The 25,090-nt window shown below is 37.8% G+C and overlaps 1 protein-coding gene across 4 annotated transcripts; it reads left to right on the top strand.

Annotated features, from left to right (window-relative positions):
• Positions 1-1,659: 1,659 nt before the first annotated feature.
• Positions 1,660-24,736, top strand: dnajc5ga (DnaJ (Hsp40) homolog, subfamily C, member 5 gamma a). Of its 4 annotated transcripts, none has more exons than XM_050058374.1 (7): positions 1,660-1,823; positions 11,098-11,225; positions 14,770-14,983; positions 15,653-15,809; positions 18,201-18,382; positions 19,164-19,203; positions 19,930-24,736. In XM_050058374.1, exons 2-5 carry the CDS (start codon positions 11,107-11,109, stop codon positions 18,377-18,379), a joined length of 669 nt encoding a protein of 222 aa, XP_049914331.1. In that variant the 5' UTR covers positions 1,660-1,823; positions 11,098-11,106; the 3' UTR covers positions 18,380-18,382; positions 19,164-19,203; positions 19,930-24,736. The 4 variants fall into 4 exon arrangements, with proteins under 4 accessions (XP_049914331.1, XP_049914332.1, XP_049914333.1 ...); XM_050058375.1 differs by having other exon boundaries at positions 19,164-19,207; XM_050058376.1 differs by lacking the exon at positions 18,201-18,382.
• Positions 24,737-25,090: the final 354 nt, after the last annotated feature.

The raw sequence follows: 25,090 nt of genomic DNA, 5'->3' as shown, positions 1-25,090 counted from the left end.
AAGGTAGATAAATGAACAAAGAACATTTTAAGTCTATTGTTGTTTTTAATCTTGGAATTAGTTTGGAAAAAATAACCTTGACTCAGTTCCCTTACTAGCTTTTTTTCTGGAGCTGTTGTCTCTGACAGCTGAGCGAACTCCATCTTTATTTTAAGGTTGTTTAATCAAAAATAAAACAAATAAAAGATGCTGATGGACCTTTAAGGCAGAGAAATGCTATCATTGTATCCATGAAGCTGTTGATTGTGTGACCATTTTGTACAACTGTAATAAAATCTTGTCAAACTGTGCAAAATAGTTATTAAAACACCATTTCAGCCACAGAATTTTTTACTAGAGCATATTAGAACAAACCTTATAAAAAGGTTGTTTCAAAATTGTATTTAAGCCTTAACAACTAAACAAGGAAGATACATGGAAGATGCATTTAGAGTTAAAACAAGGTGGGAAACAGGGAAACCTGAACATCACACAAGGGGAATTGGAAGAGGTACTGTCATGCGTTACTTTTGTACTCTGGCCCAGAAAAAAATCTTTCTCAAACCAAATGAATTGTTGCTGATTGTGTGGGAACAAAGCTGCAAATCACCTCTATATCTTCTGGAGCTGCCCTTCGGTCACTCCCTTATGGACTAAAATTCATGGCATTCTTGAAACTGTTTTCTCGACCAAAATAACCTTTGACTTTGAAGTGATGTGCCTGATTAGACTGGAGGAACTTGAGTGGAGAACAAAGGATAAATATCTGCTGAGAATACTATTGGTGGCATGTGAGAAATCCTTAACCAAGAAATGGCTGACAAAAAGAAATGCCTAGTATTGATTAATGGATTGACTTGGTTTATGAGATCTATGTAATGGAGAGATTGACTTTCAGTTTGGGAACCCAGAATTACATTTTTATTGAGAACTGGACAAAGTGGTTGACATATATAATATTTTCATGTCACACGTGTTTATACTGCTTCTTTAAAACAATAAAAAGATCATTACAAAAAGAGAAATCACCATTTTCATGCAAATTTACATGGATGGAAAAAGAGCAGTCAAATAGTCACAGCATGAGATGATAAAAAAAAAGTGGGGTTCCAATAAATGCTACATTCAAGAACTGTCAGAAAACTCTAAATTCAACCTAACTGGTAGGGGTGCGTGAATGACTCAGCAAAGTTTTAAATATTAAAGCAAGATAAAATCACAAGTGTAAACAAATGTAAAGTTTGGCTCCTGTGGGAGCTGCTGAGATGTCTACAGACGCACCTCGTGGATATAAGTTCCCTGAATGTTGTGGTATTGTCTGCCATCCTGTGGAAATAATGCGTGTTTCTGTTTTCAGCTTTGTTTATCTTAAGTTCATGTTGCTGTTTGCAGATTCACAGGTTAATTTCCTGTTGAAAGTACTGAGATTTGCAGCTTTTTGATGAATACCTCACAGTGCTAACAACACTCTGGATCCCTCCTCTGTTCATCTGTATCCTTCAGCTGCAGCATTTCTGCTCTCTGATGATTAATTTCTGGAATATATAAGAATTTGATTAATTATTGGCTTCATGCGCTTGAAAGGTGGAATTCGGAGGAAACCTTGAAAGCAGCATCCTATCCGTCTTCGTTTCCTGGAAGGAGGAATCAGCCAATAACAGCGCATGTCCTCTTGCAGACAGGACCATACACGAAGGGGCGACCCGGCGGCTACAGCAGCGGGCTATCACTCCTCTACCACCGGACTGATATGAGCCTTTAGTTGGGAGTTAAGACTATAAACCGGATGCCTCTATGATCCAGCTAACCTTACAGCGAGATTCACAGTGTTCAGTTTGCACAAGGTAAGGCATTTCGGCAGCACTACATCAGCTAGCATGAGGTTAGCTAGCCGTGGGTAGCTGTCATGGTCACGTACGCCAAAGTCCATTCAAAAAGCTGTCAATTTAAGGTTGGCTTGCTTCTCAATAAAGGCAGCATAACTTGAGCAAAGTGACACTATAAAACTGATTTTCTAAACATATTATAAGACGTTAGGGTGCACTTTTAGTTTGTACGTGTATTAAAACACAATTAAAACGTATTTTAACAAGTGTAACACTTGCAAAATAAGAGGGCGGTGGCAGCGATTAACGTTAGTTGTGAAAGACTGCTGTTGAGGATTTGTACTTCTGTTGAAACAATGGCTCCATGCATGCTCCATATACGCCGAATAGTAGCTTATGCGGATATAACCTTTACCCAGATTTTACAGTGTCTATATATCACATACAGGTGAAGTTACATTAAATTGCTAGAATATTAAATGGAGTTTGGTCTATCTTTGTCTTCACGCGACAGCGGTGTCGGGGCTACCTCTGGCTAGCAGGTAGCCTAATATAACGGGCCACGACCACTGACATTTTTATACATTTATTAATGAAGTCTTGCCTTAAAATAAAACACCTTTAGTGGTGAACTGTGTCATGTATCGTGTAACAGTTAGTTTAGCTAACAGCTAGCTACCTGTCAACACCGGGGCCAGCATGACAGTTTATTTGGCTGATAAAGACAGCCAGAGAGGAATAACTTCTGACAGGACAAGGAGAAATAAGTGTCCATAAGTGTAAACTGCCGAAATGTTCCCTGTTACATTTATTTATGAATGGCAGGGTGTAACATAGAAAGTAGTTCTCCATGTGCAGGGAGATTAGCAAAGGATTAGGGCTCCACAAGGACAAACAGACGACAATCACGCGGCATTACTTCTTCCGTTATACCGGACCGTCATCCTAAAACAACAGCCCCCTGTTCTCCCACACCATAACAATTTTATCAAGTCACCTGTCTGTGAAGTTATGCTTTTATTTAGTTAGTTTTTAGACAAAGGTTCTTAGGTGATGTCATATGTTAACTGGTAAAACTTAAGGAAAACCACAACATTGTCCCAGCAGTGAGCAACACCTGACTTCAGCAGTCAGGTCTTTTACTTAAAGGGTAACTTTGATATATATTTTTTTCCAACCTTGACCCCTTTCCCCGCAGTTTTATGTCAAAGTGACTAATGGGAACATAAGTTTTAAGTATTTTAAACTGGTCCAGTAGTGAGCCAAAGGGCTGCAGCCAGCAGCTGCAAAACAGGCTGCAATGTAAACACATAGGGCAATTGTGCACCCTCAATTTCCATCCACTTAAAGTGCTTGTTTTTGCCACTGACAGGCTCAAATTGTTATTTAAAGTGTCTGACAACATTATGGAGATGATCCCTACAGAGATAGACCATTTTGTTGTCAAGATCCTTTTTGTGTAACCAGAAACAGCTGCGAAATCACTATTGTTAAATGCACCAGACTCCATTTAAATAAAAAGTAATTTTATAATTGTGAAGCACACTTATTTCAAGGTTGACAGAAACAAAATTCAGCTCACAAAAGCCATCTTGGTTTGCCTTTTTACTTTACCAACGAACGCCAGCTCTGGTTTGGTTGAAAACACTCAGCTACAGTGCTTACAGACCTAGAGTTCACTCACCTTGGTCTGAATCATTTCATTACAAAGTTGCATAATTGCCTAGAGTTGGTTTGTGTTCTCACGGCAGCATTTACAAGTGGACTTGATAAAATGCCTTGCGCAAGAAAGCTGCTCTTGATTGGTCAGAATTTCCATGCGGGAAAAATCCAGGAAGTAAACAAAACGTTGAAGAAGAGTACACTTGCAAGATAAATGTGACACTTTCTAATGTCACAATGGAGGGACAACTACGCAGGTTGATTTTAGCGCTGGTCATCGTGGACTATATTGCTGTCATTGTTCATTTTAGTCAAACCATACAGTTTGAAAACGAGGCGCGGCTCCAAATAGAAAACAATGTTTTGATGCATTGGATGTGCTGAATGTGCACATACTGGACCAATTTCAAAAACTGCAGTTTGTAAAAGTAAAAGTCATGCATTCAACATTTTACTGAATTAAGAGTTAAAGTATCAGCATCAAAATATACTGAAAGTACCAAATGTAAAAGTACTCACTATGCAGAATGGCCCTCAGGATCATGTATATTGTATTATTGGATTATAATTATTGATGCATTAATATGTGAGCATCACTAATGTTGCAGCAGATAAAGCTTGGGCTAAGTCCAACCACTATATGTATACTGCTGGCTAGCTTAATCCTTAAAAATGCATCATGATTTATTTGAACAAAAAATTGCACTTTAGGACAGTACTTGAGTAAATTTATTTAGTTACTTTCCACCACTGCTAGCCAGAATCAGGTTCCTCTGTCGCTGGTTCTATGAGTACATTTGAGTAATGACCTAATTATGGAAATCGAGACTTATTTGCCCTCTCATGATGCTCTGTTTCCCAGCCTGTGCCGCCACCAATATGTTTTGTCTATCAGATTATTAAGGTTATAAATGGCACCGTTACCATGCTACAAATTCAAAGTTGGTTACCTTATTCTCACCAGAGGGAATAAAATAAAATGGCCCTGTAAGTCAGAGGTCCAATTAAGGAGGTTGGGAATGTTTCCTGACATGACATCAAATCAAGTCCCCAGCCCATATACTGTACGACATCTAATGTTATATCCATGTCGTACAGTTATACGTTTTATCTTCAGCTTGGGATGTTTAAAAGTTATCAGCATACTGACACATTGGCGTGAGATGGTTCGACTTTGTGTCTCTGATGTTGTAATCAACCGGAAGCTTTCACTGCAGACAGTTCTTCCCACACATTAGCAGACTGAGTGTAAGGAGATCCTGAGTGCTGTGTTTCTTGCTTTTGACTCACCACCTTTGACCCTAAACAGATGCAGCATTACAGTCAGAGTCATAATTGGGGTTAGAGTCTGGTAGTGAGGCAGGCGGGATTTGCACACAGCCAGAAAGTGAAGTCTGCCTTGGAGGCTCAACTCTGTACATAGCCACCATAGTATAGTGCATATGTACCCGTTTATTTGTTTTACAACTTCTGAGCAAGCACTGGTATTTCTTTGTTTGACTCGGCTTGTGTGACTCAATAAGAAATCCGCTGATTTGCCAAACATCTTAAATAAAGTACAGCCTTTGTGACTGTACAGTACTTGTAACCTTTTTATGATACACATCTGATATAGTTCTCAGTGTGGTTCGTAACAGACATAACATATTATGTACGCAACATGAGTGGGAAAAGATGTAGAGAGAATAATTATAGATGATTAGCCAGTGCAACCTTTTTATCATATTCTCACTGATCAAAACTGGATTTTTCAAACTGGGAGTTGGGGAAAATTCGATATATATTAGCTGATAATATTTAAAAAGTACCTTTTTAAAGAATTGGGATTAAGATACATACTAAGGAGTACATTTCACAATTGAAAAATGAACTTGTAAACACCTTAATGACCTCAAATATGTATTCGACATTACTGTGCTGCAATTTCATGTTACTTATCTGCCCAACATATGCACTAATTCCAATTCTACAGTAATCTATTTGTCTAGCTTTACATCTCAATGTATATATATATTCTCACAGTGGTGGTCGACATGTTTCAGTCATGTATTTGACTTGTGTTGGTCTCAACTCACTCCGCTACTTCTCTTTTGTAAGACACATAAAAGCAAATATGGAAACCTGTATGTTTAATCGTCATTTATATTGATATGTTATGTGTATTTTTTAATATTTTGAGTAATAGGCATATTGCTTGTTTTCTCTTTCTCTACACTCTTTGAACTTAATGTTGAAGCTCCTCACACTAATGCTCATACTTCCTTTCATATTGGACAGTTTGGTCTTTAAATATAATGTTTGTTTGGGTACAGCATACAGTCATCATCAAATCTGATTATCCAGCAATATTTAAACATCTCTGGCAGAGCTTTTTTGTATGAATTTTGGCGTGCTTGGCCTTGGCTGTTGTGATTACATAGTTAACATGTCACACACTTCAACAAGCTACTGTTATTTTTAACAATAAAGGGAGTTATTTTAAGAGTAACAGTGTTAGAGTCTATCTTAAGAGTTGCTGTCTTCACTGGGAGAGACTTATCTTAATGTTGCCCTCAGCCCTCACATGATTATTCCCAGTGGTGGGTTTTGACAAACGCTGCTGCCTCAGGCAATAAAACATCTTGATAAGCTGGCACAAAAACAGGACTTTAGTTTCTTTAATGTCCCGTTCTAATAATAGCCCCTTTAAAAAATGGTAATTTAAGTTGTTCTAAAAGTTGTTTTCTGTCTGTGCTCACAAACTGATTTTTCTGCTTGATGGATATTGGTTTGGAAATACCCTATAATATATTTATCTACAGTCATGCCATTGCTTTCAGGGTTTTTAATAGCAATTCTGCTAAACTGGCTAAATGTTTCGTCTTCTAAGCAGTTCTCTTAGTTGTCATGATCATATTATCTATTATAGGACTAAAGTGATGTTGAAAAAATATCTTGTCAAGTGTCTTTTAGTCAATATTTGTGACTGCTGTTCCTCTTTGCTATGGCAGTTTTTCTGTTTTCAAACATTTGTGAGGCGTTATCCTTCACCACATTTGGGTTGTGTGTGATTACGTAAGCTTAAAACATTTTTTAATCTATATAACTACAAAACAAACCAATTTATTTCTATTAAGAACATACCAATTTATATATCAGTTATGCTACTGCAAACCTGACTGCGTTTTTGTTACATGCATGTGTGTACTATCCCTCTCTCATTTTCTGCTTTTATCTCTCAGCTGACAGGCTTTCAGCAAAAAAAAAATCATGCTAAATAGTGGCTGAAGTTAGATAAATATCTGCACTTCATAAATCTTGGAGAACAAAAGAGTCACAGTTAAATATCTGGAAAGGAAGACAAAAGACTCCTTTGTGTGTCTCTCTTTCTCCCTGTCTCTAGTTTTAGTGGCTGGTTTTCTGTTGTGCTTCATTTTCATACCATCAGTCCTCTTACCGTGATAAATGAACACTATTTGCATACATACAGGGCAGTTTTTTAAAAGTCTGCACCACAACAACCGCAGTTTGCTAATTAACCTAATAGACCTGGCTCAGTGATGCTTCATCGATCGCTCCAGTATGAGCTGCAGGGTGGCAGATAGAGCAGTGCAGATTTCTGTCGCCTAGTGGTCTTAACGGTTTATAGCTAAGGCCTCTTCTATGGACCTGCTCTCTCCTGACAGAGCGCCACCCGGTTTGTGCAGCATGTTTGGAAAATTTTGGAGTATTTACATCAGCTTTCTTGGCTTCAGTGGATACGCCATCTGGGCCCGCAGTGTGTCCATCGTGGAGAAAAATATTGGCCTTTTTTATCTCTTGTTTGCAGGGTTTATTCTCGTCAAGAGACTGGCCGGATTTTCTGAGTCCTGTGCACTTTGTGCGGCAAACACAGTCCACAGCACACACATGCTTTTGTTATCATAGGAGATTATTTTCTCCATTAATCAATTAATCGTTTGGTCTTTAAAATGTATGAAAAGCAGTGAAAAATATGATATTAGTGATATAATTTAAGGCAAGGAAAAGCAGCTAGTCCTTACATTTGAGAAGCTGGAAGCAACAAATGTTTGGAGGTTTTAAAAAATGACTAACTGGTTATCAACTAAAGAGGTGTGCCCTAACTGAGGGCAATGTGTATTTTTTCTCCAGTAGTCCTATCTGGCAGAAATAGTGTTTCTACCCCTTCATTTTATTTATTTATTTTTTTTGTTAAAAGGATTTTCTTCCAAATTTCTTCTTCCATACCAAAAACATTAGTACATTGAATTTTTTAACTCTATTTCCAACACATTTTTTTTTTTTTTATTGAAATATTTCTGTTGCTTTTTGTAAATATTCTGTTTCATTTTTTCTCAGCTAAATTCTCAACATAATTCCCCAATGGAGAACACCATGATGGCGTAGCTACAGACCCTGCAACCCTCTGTGTGAATGTTGAACACTGTTGCTGCCATCTCAAAAAATTGGCAAGAACAAATAATAATAAAACAGTGCAGACTAACTGCACCATCTTTTTAAAATTACACATGCATGTAAGCAGTGTGAAGCCTAATATTTCATTTTCACGAAAGAAGGCTCTTCACTTAATCAGATGAGAGACAATAGAAGCAAAGCTGCTTTGTGTTACAGCAGTGAAACACTTTTTTTCTCATTCAAAGCAAAAATTACCATAAAGCACAAAAGGGACTGAGGATCTGACCACCAGTGAACATTGGGAAATGTTTTTCCAAGACATGCCCTCAGGTGGGGGATCTTGTTTTAACAAATTAAAAATAGTTTGGATTTGATCAAAGTGAAGTACTGTTTGTGTGTGACTGCTGAGACTACAACAAAGAATGTGTGTTCTATGTGAACACTCTTCGAAGTTGTGAACATGTTTCACACTTAATTGTTAGTATTTTATAGACTAAAATTAGTTAGCTCAGTCCATAACCCATGCCATCCACTTTGAATCCAACTGCAGTCTTCTTTGATGAACATTATCTCCATCTATATACTGGTTTTGGAGTGTACCGCCAATAAAAGCAGGAGCATTTTGCCAGGATCAATGCTGTTATTCTACTTTTTTCTCTCTCTTAATAACATGAATATGTGAGTTTACACTTTGACGAAGGGAGCAGATGACTTTATAGTGGTTAGCTGAAATACCAAACACTTTGTTCACACAGCCCCTAGCATTAGCTGGGGATTTGTAATAATTGCAAAGGTCATCTGAGTTTTTAATCCTGTGCAAATCTGCCCACTTTGTAATATCTAAAGCAAAAAATCCAGAGCATATGCCTAGCATATGTCAGGAAACATGTCTGGTAATATCAGCTCTGTTTAAACACAAATCTAATGTGTTATTTATCTCTATATTTATATTTATTTACTTTTAAGGCTTTTCTTCCTGTGTTAGAGTCAAGTGGAGGCTGCAGTTGAAATGTTTAATGAAAGTGAAATGTTTTATTTAAAGGAGCCTGCACAGCATGATTACCTCTGTCTGTCTGTCTGTCTGTCTGCCCTCTTTCCATCCCGTATGGTATCAAACACAGTATATAGATCTGTTGTTTAGTTTGTTGTGGTATGTGTGTGCATGTGTGTGCGCAGGGCTGTGTAGCCCCAGTGTGACCAGGACATTGGCCCTCTCTGACATGGACTCGAACGAGTAATCTGTAAGATCAGCAAAATGTAATCTTCTTTAGTCAACGACCCGGACAGCATTATTTGTGTGGCTGAGTAAGAGTTTGTGTGTGTGTGTGTGTGTGTGTGTGTGTGTGTGTACAGTTGCCATAGTTTAATACAGGCCAGTGGCAGCCCTCAAACATTTTGTGCCACCCCGAGCGTGACATGAAATGCACACAATATATTAACCATTCGAGGCCCATTTCAATACTTTAGTTTTCAGTAGCTTACACTTAGTACACTACTCAGCTGCTGCATCAAACTGCGTCCCCTAACAAGCATCTGTCAGGTTAGGAACTTGTAGAAAGCTACTGGTTGCTTGCGAGTGTCGCTGGAATAACTTTCTGTCATCAATCCTAGTGCTGTGAGCTACAGTTAGTGACTTCACTGGACAACTCAGCAGTTCAATATGAAAGTGAGATGAAAAAGATATTTCATTTTCTGTGTGAACTTTCCCTGTGCAGCTCTCAATCATATGCTGGCTCCCTAAATTGGCACAAAGTCATCAAAACTTTAAAGAACCCCTGGTTTAATTTAAATTGGGAATAACATGGAAATATAAGGGTTTATCATATGCAGATAGAAACAAAGATAAGCAGACATGTTTGTAAAACAATTTAGTTTAAGTCAGCTTTCATTAGATTAGTTAAAAAAAACATTTCATATGAGGTAATTTTCCCCTCAGCCCTCGCAGGAATTCTCTATGGACTTTTTTTTTTTTTTTTTTTCCCAAAAGATGAACATGCATTTTTTTTTTTTTTTTTAACGAACCAAAAACAAAAAAATCTAATTTTGCTATTGATAAATCCATTTACACAAATGAGAACAAGCTTTATGTCTACCTGCTCAAAGGCAAAAGCATTATGTTTTCTCACATCCTAACAGCTGACATTTCCTTCTTTGTCGCTTGAAAAACAAACAACAAAAGAAAAACAAAAGAAAATGTATCAGCAAGTTTTGATAATAGATTATTTGTTGAAGTGTCATATTGCTTAAGTTTGCTGCTTTTCCAGTTTTGTATAATTTTATGCTGAATATGTTTGAGAAAAACAGACATTGTTTATTGAGAAAACATGTAGCCTTCAGCTTTTGACTTTGGAGAAATTTTCTTTTTTTTAAATTTAGTAGACAGAAAGATGAATAAATCAATGGTAAAGCGTAATCAACAGATAATAAATACATGGAAATGACTGGACAGATTACAGTCAAGGCTACTGCTCGACTGACAGTTTATTTACAGTGTGAGTTGTTCCATCACTGCTTGTGATTGTCTTACACTCAGTGTGTCAGAGTTACTGACAGTACCTATAAAATGACAACTTTATTAAGTAGCTGTTTTATATTTCGGCTGCAGAGTTTCCTATGATGCACTGAGCGATGCTTTTGTTTTTTTGTAAAGAAAACATCTTTGACAAAGCACTTAGCTTACTTGTAGGGGCTGGTTGCACCACTCCAACAACACTTAACAACTTACTGTAGGCTCATTAGAAGCCCTTTCTACGACTGCAGTGCAGTTGGTTTATATGGGAATTAACACAATAACCTTGGTCTTCATTAACAGAGGATAGGACAGGAAGAAGTCCACCTCATTTCTTACAGAGATGTGTTCAGCTCTTGTTGCTCTGACTGTTCCTGGTTAACCTCAACTTTGGGAAAAAAGGTTGTGTTATGATGTAATTATAACTGTTGTAGGAGATGAAATTTCTTATTTATTTAATGGTAATATTAATAGTAATATCTGACACAGGTAAGTCTTTAAGTGCTGTTTAGAATACACAGAGGATGAAGGAGGAGCACATGTATCTTGAACAGACTTACTACCACACAAAAACCTGAATTAGCTGTCAGAATATCTGATTGTGTTGTTACAGATTTGCTCTGCTGTAATATTTGATCTCCAATCCCTTAAGTGACATTCAATAACATGTCACCATCTTTAAATATTTTTTGTGATATGTGATATTTTTTTCTGCTATATGAACAGAGGTAAGCCATGGCTGAACCGAACCCCTCCCGCCCCCAAAGGAAGATGTCCACTGCTGGGGAGAGTGTGTACAAGGTGCTAGGGCTGGAGAAAGGAGCGACAGCTGAGGACATTAAGAAAGCATACAGGTAAGCAGTCTGAGCATGCAGTAATCTTAATTATTGCTCCAATTACGACGTCTCTTCAGAGAGGATTAGTTTCTCCGGAGAAGGCAGGCTAACCACATTGTTATTGTTACTTTAGGCATTTCCTAAATCCTTTGCTTAAATTTATGTAATCCTGTTCCTGATTGTGTCTGCAAATCCCCCCCTCATTAGTGGTGCGATTTCTCAGAGACATTTCTCCACCAGTCATATTGCTAAAGAGCATATTTCTGTCTGTGCAGGTGGAGACAAGCTAACATGAAGTCATATGTTGATGAGCAACTAATGATTGTTTTTAAATAATCTATCAAAGTGGGTCTAATTGGGAAATTTAAAGTAGTCTATAAAGTGTCAAAAAGTGGTTAGAATGTCCATTAACAGTTCCCAGAACCCAAAGCTGCTATACATTTACTTTTAACCAACAGTCTCAAACCTAATAGCATGACATTTACACTGATATTAAATAGAGAAAAACAGCAAACCTTTATGTTTAAATAAAACCTGAATCAGCAAATGTTTGACATTCTTGATTAATTAAAGTTAAGTCATTCATCAGTTATCAGAAGCATAATTTGGGCTGCACATGTTGATTAATCTGTGGACTGTTTCCTAAATTAATCAGACTATTTCATAAATTGTCCAAAATGCCTTTGAAAATTTCCTGAAGCTCATTTCACCCAACAGTTCACAAACCTTCAGATTACTGTCACATAAAACAAACCAAAAAAAGCAGCAGGAAGAAAGAGAATAATCTCTTTTAGTCATTTTCAAGCAAAAAAAGACAATTATGATCAATTTATTGTTTGAAAAAAAATAGTCAATTTATTAATTAACAAATCATTTTACTTCTGTTCTGTCCCTATATTTATTTTATTTTATTGTATTTTGATTTATTTTATTTTATTTTATATAGATCACACCACTCTCACTTTTAACTTTTAATTTTGTCTTTAATTGCTCATGTATAGTTTCTATTTTTACTTCTATTCTTATTTTAGTTTGATATATTTATTTATACTTTTTTTTACTTTACACATTTTCACTCATTCTTGTGTTTGTGCTGCTGCAAAAACCAAATTCCTTCTCTTACCTCATCCTAATTTTGATAGTGATGAATTGTCTGGCAATTGGCCTGATTGATTACACAATTATTTTTTTCAGTTCAACATTAACATTGTAACTTTAATTTATTTATTGTTAATTTATTTCTAATGTATTACAGTATGGTTGCCAGTGTAATCTGATGACCTTGACATCAAGTGTTTTAATCTGGTGGAGGAACCTTGTTTGTTAGGGTTTGGGCAGCTAAGTTGCCAGGACACTATTGTATTCCTAGGAATTCTTTCTTTCTTTCTTCCGAGGAAGTCATACTTCCCAAGGGCGAAAACTCACCAAACTTTACAGAAATGTCCGGCCCCATGCCAGATTTACTTAATTCCAAGGACATGTCAATATTCCTCCTGGGGGGGGCACAATAAGCGTTTAAATTTAAAAATCTTTAAAAATACCTACAAAATCAACAGTACATGCTACAGTTTTGAAACTTTCACCAAACTGTAGCCCCAATACTGCTGAAACTTTAGTCCACTTAAACTCATTACAAATTATGAAGTCCATCACTCAGTTTTTTTCAAAAACTGTAAAACTTATAAAACCTATCTCCTCCCACAATTTTTGCTCAATTGTCACCAAACTTGCTAGAGAGCATCTTCAGACCGTCCTCCACAAAACTTGTTTCTCGGATTTTTGATTTATCAAAAATTAAGCCTACAGTGCATCAAAATGTTTGACTGTAAACAGTACTGTAAACATATACTATCAAATTCTTGCTAAATACATTTTCAATCTTCCTGAAAAAAATTGAGAATATTTTGGAGTCATGGTTGATGAAGTTTGGCAAATATCAGAATTTTATCTCAAAAACTGAATTTTTGAGAACATTTTGAATTCTGCTCTCATGGGAACAACTGGAGTCAATGTAAGAGTGGCATTTTTAAACATCAGATTTTCTCTTATGAAGCAAAACACTTAGAGTTAAAAACAAATCACCAACATTTCCATGCTGTCAAGATGCAATTTATGTATTATCAGATTTTTGTTCAGGTAACAGAATTTCTGACATTTTGACCATTTTTGAAATCTGCCTTGACAACAGCTGCCCGGACAGTGACTCCCTGAGTCGACAAATGAAGCTACACAGCAGGTCTCGCTTCCAGCCAATTAGCTCAGTGAGTTAGGAGCTGGTTCTTGGTGTCAGGGGTTGTGGGTTCGAGACCCAGCAAGGGTGATGATGATGATGACAGATCAAAATGTCAGATGTCCTCAACATGAAACACAAGACAATTGTCCTGATGGTGGCATCACAGCAAGCCTCTAAATTAAATAAAAACAAATAGCTTGGACCGGACCATGGGCGAAAGCTAACCAAATTTTGCACAAAGGTCCAGTCTCATGCCAGATTACCTCAGCTGTAAACCCAAGCCAATAGTCCTGATGGTGGCGCTACAGCAAGCATCTAAAGTTCAAAACATTGAAAATTCATAACAAATCAACCTGCTAGAACTTCACACTTTCATCAAACTGTAGCCCCAATACTAAAGAAACTTTTGTACATTTAAACCTATTAAAAATTATGAAGTCCATCACTCTGTTTTTTTTTAAACTGTAAAACTTATAAAAACCTATCTCCTCCCACAATTTTTGCCTACAGTGCATGAAAATGTTTGACTGTGAACACTACTGTAAACATATACCTGCAAATTGATAAATAAATCTTCAATGTTCATGAAAAAATTGAACATTTTTTAGAGTCATGGTAGATGATGTTTGACAAATATCAGAATTTTACCTAAAAAACTGAATTTTTGAGAACATTTTGAATTCTGCTCTCATGTGAATAATTGCAGTCAATGCAAGAAGCATTTTTAAACATCAGTTATTCACTTATGGAGCAAATCAATCACTTTTAAAAACAAATTACCAACATCTCCATGCTGCAATATGTGTATTTTCAGATTTTTGTCTTGATAACTGAATTTTTTACAGTGGTTTCAAATCTGCCTGCACAACAGTGAATGGCTTACTCAATTTGTGAAGCCACTGTTGTATTGCCACTTGCCAATTAGCTCAGAGCGATGGATGACAGTCTTTGGTTCCAGAAGTTGTGGGTTCAAGCCTCAAGTGGTCCAAAATGGACATTGTTGTCAACTGTCTTGTCTTCGTATTCTCCTGTTAGTTGCTCAGAATTGCCTAAATTTGCCAAAAATAGCCCGGACCCGACCCATCGCTGCGCAGCAGCTATAATTTGTTTTTGTTTTTTACTCAAATACTCTCCTTTTAATAGACCATAAAAATGACTGATTATAAACTATCCATCCATTAATAAACTGAAGATAGAAAAATCCTTAAATAAATAAAATCTCAACCTGAGCCTTCCTTCCTTTACTCAGACACTTTTCCTCTGCCTCACTTTCATCATTTGCATCATTTGATTTCCTGTGTGCTTTTTCTTTTCTTTTTCTCCTGTCAGGAAACTAGCGTTGAAGTACCACCCAGATAAGAACCCAGACAACCCGGAGGCAGCGGAGAAGTTTAAGGAGATTAACAACGCCAACTCTATTTTAAATGATGAGACCAAGAGGAAGATCTATGACGAGTATGGCTCCATGGGCCTTTACGTGTCGGAACAGTTCGGAGAGGAGAGCGTCAAATATTACTTCCTCATGTCCAAGTGGTGGTTTAAGGTTTGTGCTCTGCCTTGTTTACAGTCTATACTGATTGTAAAGTTGTTACTTGTGCATAAATAAGCGACAGTGTGTGCTACATTTAACTATTTTTTTAAGCTGCTACTGTAATATTGAGACTGTTGTTGGCTCACTGTGATGCAGATTTTGAAAGAAGGGATTATTTGCACAGCATTAATGCGTTCACATACATGTGGTTAACATAATAGCACTAACACCCATACAATCTAGTGCAATAAGCCACCAATAAATACTACCTTTTTACCGTTTATAATGTGTCGGATAATGTCGTTCAGCAAGAGTTTTATGGTATTTTGTACATTCTTTTCCTCTAAAAATTTGTTTCACTAAATTATGAAGTGAAAAATATCCATGGCAAACTTTTCATGACTCTTTGAATTTGAAACTAGGATTCCTAGGTTTATTTTCTGCCTTATCCCATGTGAGAACCTTATATTACTGTTATAAATCAAGATTATAAAGTACCTTCTGCTTTTTTGTCCTCATACATCTCACACACATGCATGAATCCTAGATATGCCAGGACAGTTTCCTGTACAAAACTGTATTTCTAACCTGATTTAGAGGATTAGATTAATTGTCATCCCAACATTCTAATAGATCCCCATGTTTGCTCTCATATGGCTTAAATTGTGTTTCCCCCTGCAGGGTCTGGTCCTGTGCTGCACGATGTTCACCTGCTGCTGCTGTTGCTGCTGCTGTTGTTTCTGCTGCGGGAAGTGTAAACCACCCGACGATGACGAAAACTACCAGTATGTCGACCCCGAAGACCTGGAGGCCCAAATCAAAGCGGAGCAGGATGGAGGTGAGAGGGAGTTTCACATGGTTACAGTGGTGGTGGAAAGTAACTAAGTGAATTTACTCAAGTACTGTACTCAAGTACAAATTGAGGTACTTGCAGTTTACTTGAGTATCTCAATTTAATGCAGCTTTACACTTCCACTCCACCACATCTCAGAGGTAACGATTGTATTTTCTGCTCCACTACATTTATCTGACAGCATTAGTTACTTTACAAATTAAAGTTTTTTCAGATGTGTTGATTTTAAATGTTTGTGATAAACTGGAGGATGAAGTGTTCCTTTGTGTGTTGAGAAAATCGTACTACTTCTTAGGCTAAATAAACTCTTTAAATCCCTCTTGGATCAGCTGGGAAATGCATCGTCACAAAGCTGAAAACAGGGCTGTTTTTCTGACACCATGAAAAGTTGACTTTTTAGAGATACGTGGTTCTCACAGGACAGCCAGGCTACAAACATATGATGATCTTATAGAATATGATGCTGTAGATTAAACTACACAACAATATATAAAGGAGTTAAAATAAGCACAACCTTAAACATCTACAGCAGTAAAATGCAACATACACATTAATGCAGCAGCAATATTAATCCAAAAATATCAGCTGTAACAGTAAAACACTGACTGAGGAAACATTTTACTGCACATTAAATACTTTTACTTTGTATAATTTAACTACATTTTATGATAGTACTCACATACTTTTACTTAAGTAAGGTTTTGAATGCAGGAATACTCCTTCCACTTTCACTTAGTTTTAGGCTCTCAGGTCTTGACGACACTGATGTTGTAAATATTCTTCTTTCTGGATTGTTGTTGGTTTGTTTTGTTTGTTTTTATATGTTGATGCACACTATTGCATCATTTTGCTTTGTGATTGATGACTGTACATCCAGGACACAGTACACGCTCCATTAACCATTTGTTGTAGTGTACATTATATGTGACTATAAATAACGACATTGTCCAGATTTATTAAATTTCAGACTTTATGTTATGTGAATTAATGTGCTCAGGTGTAATTTGCGACTTTGTTCCTTGACAAACGTACACGTAGTAAACATTTGCATGTAATTAAGAAATTATTTCTCACTGTAATAATGGTCACTGTTTAACTCTGTTGTTCTGAAGTTACCAGTAGTGTTAAAACATGCAATGTGAAGAAAAGTGAACAATGTGAAGCATCACTTCTCTAACAGATAGACAGTAACACAGTGTCTGCAACAAACAAAAGAAGGGAAAGAAAGAGTTTGTTACTTTTATCGCATTGTATCTACCCTGGGTAAAACTGCCCTTTGTAGCACTGTTTAGAAAACAACCCTGTGAACTCAACAGATTATGGAAAAGGTCTGACTAAAACAGTTATTTCAGTTAAGCTGTCTTGCTGCTGCTACAACTGGGATTTAGTGTACCAAAAAAAGTCAAACATTTCAGTTCCTGGAGATCCCTGATGTTGCTGCAGCCCAAGTAAAGAAAGGAAAATGTTATGCTCCTGGCTGTCAAAATTATGAGTACTATTAATAATCTTGGTCTTTCATAACTCAGCTTCTTCTTTTGTTTGGGCACTTAATGGAGTCTAGAGTGGGAGGTGGATAGCTTTAGACTTGTCTGTTGTTGTTGGACTTGTTCTTCTACTCTTGTTTGTTGAGTGAGAACTTTGGTGTTTCTAGCAAGAAAAATACACATTTGTTTTCCCTGGATTAAAAAAATGTGTCACAATGTAGCCGACGATGTCAAAATCTTTGAGCGCTATGTTAAAGAACAGAAGCATTTTGGACACATTGCAAGACTCGTGCACATCTGTCACAGTTTTTGATTTAGGAAGTGATATACTGAGGCAATTTTTGCAGGTGGTCTTCATTGACAAAAAAAATAAAACATAAAACAAGATGAAATAATTAAGATTATTACAAATACCTTCAGCTAAGAAAAGATGCATATAAAACCTACCTATTCATTTAGTAGAGTACACAGTGATGTAATAGAATGCAAAGCAAAATACTACATCAAGTTGTTTAAGGTGGTGCAAGCAGCATGAGAATAAAGGACGTGTCAAACACAGACATGATGGTTGACTGAACAGTCATTTTCCTGTTATCAAGACAGACACATGTTTTATTCTAATACAAGAACCCATTTTATTTTTAGTTTCTGCGCCAGTCGCTCCACATGCTGTTATTTCTTCTTTGAGAATCTGCATATTGTCACCATAAATCCAGTAATATCACAGCAACTTGACTAACTTCACATCTATTAATGTTGAAACAGTATCTGTAAGAAGATCCATGTTGAGAGTAATGCTGTAACCAACCCTAAATGCTTCCTGTAACTTCACCCGTGAATTTACCATCCTCTCACGCTGCAGGATTCGTGTTTTCATGCTCCAATCTCACAGGTTACACAGTAATCATAGGCCAGCCCAAATCTGATCTGGGTCCAGAAAACCCAGAAGGCCAGAGTCAGCCCATCCCCCTGCCAATGCCCATGCCTCCACCTCCTGAGCCCCACTCGCCGACAGCGGGCAGTCCAGCGGGGGAAGAAAACCCCGGAGAGACCCTGCCAGAGTCGAAATGACTCGTAAGAGCCGCCTCGTCTGAATTATGTGTCACGTCGTCGTTGTCTTTCATCCTTGGTGTTGCTCGTCCGTGTTTGTCAGCTGGCTGTGTGTGGCTCATCACTGATTCCTCACTCACTCATAACCAAACCACTCGTGCTGTCCGTTAACCACTGTACTGCACCATCCATCACATCACTGGAGTCCTCTTTACCTGCATGTTGTTTCTATATGCTTGTTGTCAGTGTTAGATTAAACTGTACTGTTTGCTTCAATTGCTGCCAGAAAATAAGCACGGCTGGATTAATTACTGTAGCTTCAGCCTGTTTATGCTGTACTGTTATGTGTATTGTAACTATTAATTGTACTGCTTGTGTTAGATCATTTAATGATATATTTTTTCTCAGCTTTCATCATGTAGAGATAAACCTGAAGAAGTTATATCGGTGTTACAGTTGGCAGATATTCCTTCAGAATTAAGTTTCTTCGCACTGCATGTCCACTTGAAGTTTATCACAGAAAGGTTTTTTAATATGCATCTGTCTGCATAACCAAACTGTTTTAAACAGCAGTTTAAAACCTCAGATGTGTTTATCAGAAATCATCAGAATTTTCAGTTTTTATTTTGCTTGAATTTGAAACTGTAGAGGTTTTGAAACTAGCTTTCCAAAACCTGCAGATAACCTGTATGATGAAAGTGATTTTGTCCAACTGGGTTTAAAGATAATCAGAGTAGAAATTTGATTTGCTGTAATGGAGTGTTTGATATAAGGGTAACGTGGGTACCTTCCTCTCCTCCCGCAGGAAAGTGACGGTGCGGGTGAGCCTCAACCAGCGGAAGCAGGTAGGTACATTTTTTTTTAATCATCCATATGCAGAGAAAAGTATCACACAGGTAGAAGAAGCTCATAGGGCTGTACCGATTAGTTCGCAGCTTCATTCATAAAATTGACAGTCAAATCCTGTGCAGCTTTTTGGGTTATTTCTGTTAAGTTTTAGACAAAGATAGGCTACTCTAATATCATGCTATTTGTAGAATAAGATTCCAGGGGTGGCTGTGTAGCATTTTTTCCAACTCGTGTGATCCTAACATTTTCAACATCTCCAGATTGTTGTACAGTTCAAAAGTCAAAATATATTTTTAAAAAAATGTATAAAAAAACATTGTGAATTTCAGATATGATTACATCCAGGAAAATATTCTGCATCAATCCATATTTGTTGCCATCTAGCCTTTCAAAAACAACCGTTGTTGCCTCTGGTTCATGCATCAAAGGGAGGCATGCACCTGTATCAATGCGGCGACAACTAACGACATCTAACAGTACCATAAATTACATTTATTCATTTAAGAAAGTTGATTTTATATAAAAGACTAACTCATTTAATTCGGTTAAATGTAAAGTATTTTGTTTGTGGATTTTTTTTTCTTTTTTTTGTAGGGTGTAATACAAAAAAAATAACATTTGGTACAGCCCAAGAAGCTCATTTTCGCAAAGCTTTATGTGCTAACTAATGGATACAGCCACTGTTGAATCTCAGTTTGACCCCCACCTCTCTCCCTCTTCAGCCTTTCGAGCCCCTACTATGATCCAGCCACATTCGACTGCTGCCAGAGATCAACCAGCCCAAAGCCACCAGCCGGCCCAGGCCCACACCTCGACCCTGAACCCTCAGCCCACCTGATCTACCCCCTGGACAACACCTGTGAGGTGGGAACTTAAAGGCTCCTGGCCCCCTCCATTGAACCCAAGTTATAGAGGAGTGTTTGTGCAAATTAAACCACTCGCTGGGCTCTAATAGTGCTGAGACCTTCACTGAAAAATTCGAGTCCTCTTTCTCCTTCCAGCTTGCCACATACTTTAGCCTAGCCTGGGCTCGATGTGATCTTGCCATGGATTCAGTCATCCATGGCTTGGCAACGTGCCTGGACTCCTCACCAATCTGTTCTTGTCATCCCATTACAACCTGTAAGGATGTGACACTGGGCTAGAAGATGGCAAAAACACGGGGATTTAAGGGCAAAAACATCATGGAAGAGTGATCCTCTATCTATCTATCTATCTATCCGCTGTCCAGACCAAGACTGGAATTATCTCTGTCCCAACCTCTGCTCATGTCTCCCTCCATTCTGGACTCCATTTGCAACCAACAGGAGCACTTTTTTTTAACATTTCTCCCCCTTTAACTTCCTTTGGAGTTGTCCTCCAAAACGAACAGTGTTTTTTTTTTTTTGGTAAAAGAACTCTAGTATGAAATTGGATGACATGTACACATCATCATTACCCAGCAGCAGGACGGTGTGTGTGTGGAGGACCTTATTGTTTCCTCTTCCTTCAGTCGCATTCAGCTCCATGTTGCATTGACACCCTCTGTTGATCATCCTTTCAAACAAGCTCTTCACGCCAAGTGCAGTGGTTAAAAAATATTCCTCTGTCAAAGACTGCAGGACTAATAGTTGCTTTTCTCATGATGGCACGGATGTGACGAGGGGGAACTGAAGAGACGTGATGCTGCAGAAGTGACTGCGTGACTGAAAGATTATGTCTTTGTTGTTAAATGTCTGAGCCAAAACCTGGAGCTGAAAATTTAGAGCATGGATCAGGAGTAGACTCGAGGCTTTCCTCCCCAAAGTGCATGCATTTTTTTTTCCAGATGCATGCCCCTGCCCCCACTGTACAGCACTGGAATACAGCCCACAGCCCAGACCACAAAACATGGAAGAACTGCCTGTTCTTATACCTGACAGACGTGCAAACTCTGGTTACACACACCCACTATACACTTGTACCAGTCTGTATGTCATCGTGTGCCACCCTTGGCTAAACAATACAACCCCCAGTGTAATCTATTGACTAAAATGGACAACAACAGATGCCATACCATGGGAAAGAACCACAGCATTTAAGTTTTAAAATCATTTTTATTTAATTTTGTGTCGCCAGATCGCTGCGCTTCATCTTGTGTTGCAGTCAGACTACTTGGTAGACCAAAGCCAACAGCTCCATGTAGCCAGCCAACCCATGATAAAACTCTGGTTTCTGAAAATGCTGTCTGCTCCTTAAACCACAGCTCAGTTTGTCAAACTTGTATATGCATTTGGGTCTATGCACCATGTGAAAGCGGGTCCGTTGCCATTTCAAATGGTTACCTTTTTCTTCTCCTTCTTCTTCTTCTTTAAACCACAGTTCAGGGTGTACGTCTTTTATTTTACCTCTTAACTTCCAGAAGAAAAAGTTACTTGATTATCAATAAACTCAGGTCCAGATTCACTAAGACTGCATCGCAAGGGCAATCGTCCGATTTCATTGCACCTGTTACTTGAGTGCATTTTCAGCTTTCATTTAAGTCACATCATGTTCTGTAGATTCATTTGTGTCCCTTGGAAAAAGAGCACTGAGCGAACAATCAGCCCTCCTGTACTGCAAATTTCCGGCACTCTTATTTTAGTCGAAGGACTAATCCATTAAGTCGTGCATCTCTGCACCATAAACCTCCATTTCTGTCTTGAGTTTCCAGGATATAAAACCTTTTCCCCACTGCTTCCTGATTTGATAAGAGACAGTAATGTGCCTTGAACAATAATTGGAGCAGTGACCGAACAGACAACTCTTACTGCAGCATTTTTCAAGGGAGTATTTCAAAGCTGTGTGTGACTTGTTCAGCACGGCATCGCTTGTAAATATATAATGGGAAAACATGATCAGATATACATACAGGTACATGATTCTTCAGTGATTAGCATGCTAATTTTGGTCATTTATTATTGCTCTACCTGTGCAAACCTTTAGTGAATCTGGATCACTGTTGCAGGTTTTTTGAGATGATCCTGACTTTAGCAAAATGATTTATACACTTGGACACGTTCACTCACTTTCACTTTCATTTGACTTTTTCCCTTTGGATTTTGGTCTAGTTAGAAAGGAGCATCCAACTGTCAATCACAGCTACTTTCTTCCAGAGCAGTGTTGTCTGCATGTTCAGCGTTAGCGCTTCAGCTAAGTCATTTTCTTAATTTGTCGCTTTGTCTATATAATGTCCAAAAACTGTGACTAATGGCCATCACAGGTTCCCACAGCCCCAAAATGATGCCATTAAATGTGAGTTTATGTCCAACAAATGCTCAAAATGCAAAAAAATGTAGTTCAGTATCATGTAAGACGGAGAAAAGCAGCAAATCGGCACACTGTAGAAGCTGGAATCAGAGACTGTTTTGGCATTTTTTACTTTATAAGTGACTCAAATGATTAATCGATTATCAGAATTGTTGCTGATTGATTTTCTGTCCATTGATTAATCAACCTATTGTCCCAGCTCAAGTCAGCTTTTACGCAGCGACACAAGAGGAGCCTTGTTGAGTTATTGCCACACTTTATGACAGCTGTTATCAGAATTTAAGTTGGTTTGGTATTGAATTATATGGCGACTGGTCTGCATATACTGTAGGGCCGTTCAGAGAGGTGACAGGCCGCGTTAAGAGTCGTCTTAACCCAAAGCCATGTCAGTCCCCTCAGTATTAATAAAATCTAATTAGGTAACGAGTTTACTGTTCACCTTGCCAACAGTCAGTATCATGAGAATGGTATTGAGTAATGTTTACTCGAGTAAGTACATAGTGTAAGTGCAGCTATCATGTCACAGTTTAATGTTTAATCGCCTCCCACACACATACATGCTTTGATTGATCACTTTACTTCTAGAACATGAGGGTTATTAACTTTTTAACATAATTTTGGCGAGCGTTTGTGCCAGGAAATAATGTCAGCCAGTTTAACACTAAGGTAGAGCCAATTTCATCCAACCTTTCGTGTTACTTATCAGTGTTGTGCGGTCAGAGGTCACAAGAGTTTATGGGTTTTCTGAAATGAAGGAATGGACACTAAAACATTCTTACGTCTAAACACTACAGTTAAAGACAGTTGAGCCAAATCTTTCTATCAGTGGGTGTTTTTTAAACGAATAGTCCGACATTTTAGGAAATATACTTCATTTATTTCCTTTGACGGAGTTAGTGCTCTTATGCTCTTCAATTGTGAGGGTTAAGCATGGGCTAGCTGTTTCCTCCCTTTCTAGTCTTCGTGCTAAGCTAAGCTAAGCTAAGCATCTAATGGCTGTAGCTTCCTGTTTACTGTGCAGACATGAGAGTGGCATCAATCTCAAGAGTACGTTCCCTAAAATGTTGGGTTATTCCTTTAAATCAGAATTATTTGAAAATAACAAAACTTCCAAAAAAAAGATCGATAAAACAAGGTTTTCTCCAACAAACATTTTGTTGCCATGCCATGTTAGGTCTCTATTAACAACATTCAAACCTTTTCAAGATTGTTTACTTCTGTCATATGTGTGTTAATAGGTTGATGTGCTGTTGAGATTTATTGTCTAGGGTGGAGCACTGATGCTTGTAGGAGAATTTTTGTACATTTTTAAATGAAACGTTCTCCCTTTGCAGTGACAGGTGAAATTTAAAGGGTGTTCCTTTGTTTTTTCTCCCACTATAAATAAAGGCCATAGGGTGTCTGTGTATCAAGCTAAAGTTAAAGTGATTTCTCAGCTGCTAAAACTCCTCGTTATTAACATTGCCTGGTGAACTGCAATAAACTAATGTAGACTGACATGTAGGACCAGCAACCGAGCTCATTGTTTCATTTTGTGATTTACAAACTGTTCTGAAACCAGCTCAGACAAGTACCTCCATCATTTTATTTCGGCTTTGTCTTTGATGGATTAAATATCGGTTTGTACATTTCAGAGGGACTGTCAGCAGACTTGAAAGTCGTCATTTCATCTGAAGTTCCATCAAAAGCCAAAACCTCCCGTGTCCCGTAACATTTCAGGAATATTCTTTTTGTCTTTCAGATCTTTTCAAAACAGAAGTGTAAAAGCAATGAGTCTGTCGCGCACTGAAAGAAGACATACTATTTATTATTTTTGTAACTGTTGTAAATAACTCATTAAACAGCAAAATAACTGGCAAAATCCTAATTGTTAATAGACATCTTTTATGAATTAATGTCTGTTTTAACAGTGTACATACATTTTTAATTTTCTTTTTTAATTTGTCACAGTAATACCATAATTTAAATGTAAAATCACTGAAAGGGGGGAGGGATTCAACATGTTGGTTTTCATGGGTGTTAAATTATGAGCTCAGGCTCTAAAAGTCATTCGTATGTCGACTTTAAATACTGGCTTGAATGCTTTGTGCTAACCTGATAGCATACACTGTGTTTAGTGATACAACTCCATGTTAATGTATGCCAAAATAGTTAGCATGGAGCTAACGTTCTCCCAAGGACAGATGGATGATTTTGGATCTGTGGTCTCATTTCTCAAGTGACAAGTGGGACAATCCACCAAAATTGCTGTGTTTCTCAAAAGAGGGATGAGAAAATATTAAATTGAGTAGAACAACCTGACAGACGTTTTCAATGTAGATTAAGTTGGGGATTTTTTTGGAGGGTGGGTGGGGGGTTATTCACTGTTGTAGTTCCCTGTGGACGATCTGTAAATTAGTTATGAAATTCAACCAAATAAAAAAGGGGGATTTTATAACTTCCTGTCTCTTGGTTTGTCTTGTATTTGTATGTAAAGTTTGCTCTCCTCGTGTCAGTGCGGGTTTTCTCGGGGTGCTCCGGCTTCCTCCCACAGTCCAAAGACATGCAGATTAATTGGTGACTCTGAATTGTCCGTGGGTGTTAATGTGAGCGTGAATGGTTGTCTGTCTCTATGTG

The sequence above is a fragment of the Epinephelus moara genome, chromosome 12 (assembly GCF_006386435.1).
Source record: "Epinephelus moara isolate mb chromosome 12, YSFRI_EMoa_1.0, whole genome shotgun sequence".
Taxonomy (NCBI): Eukaryota; Metazoa; Chordata; class Actinopteri; order Perciformes; family Serranidae; genus Epinephelus; species Epinephelus moara.
The sequence above is the reverse complement of the archived record's forward strand: the minus strand, read 5'-3'. Positions and strand labels throughout refer to the sequence as shown.

Excerpts from the sequence above, each read along its gene's own strand:
- dnajc5ga (XM_050058374.1), top strand. The coding sequence starts at position 11,107 with ATGGCTGAACCGAACCCCTCCCGCCCCCAAAGGAAGATGTCCACTGCT. Across the intron at positions 11,226-14,769 it reads GACATTAAGAAAGCATACAG|GAAACTAGCGTTGAAGTACC; the intron begins GTAAGCAGTCTG and ends TTCTCCTGTCAG. Across the intron at positions 15,810-18,200 it reads CAAAGCGGAGCAGGATGGAG|GTTACACAGTAATCATAGGC; the intron begins GTGAGAGGGAGT and ends CCAATCTCACAG.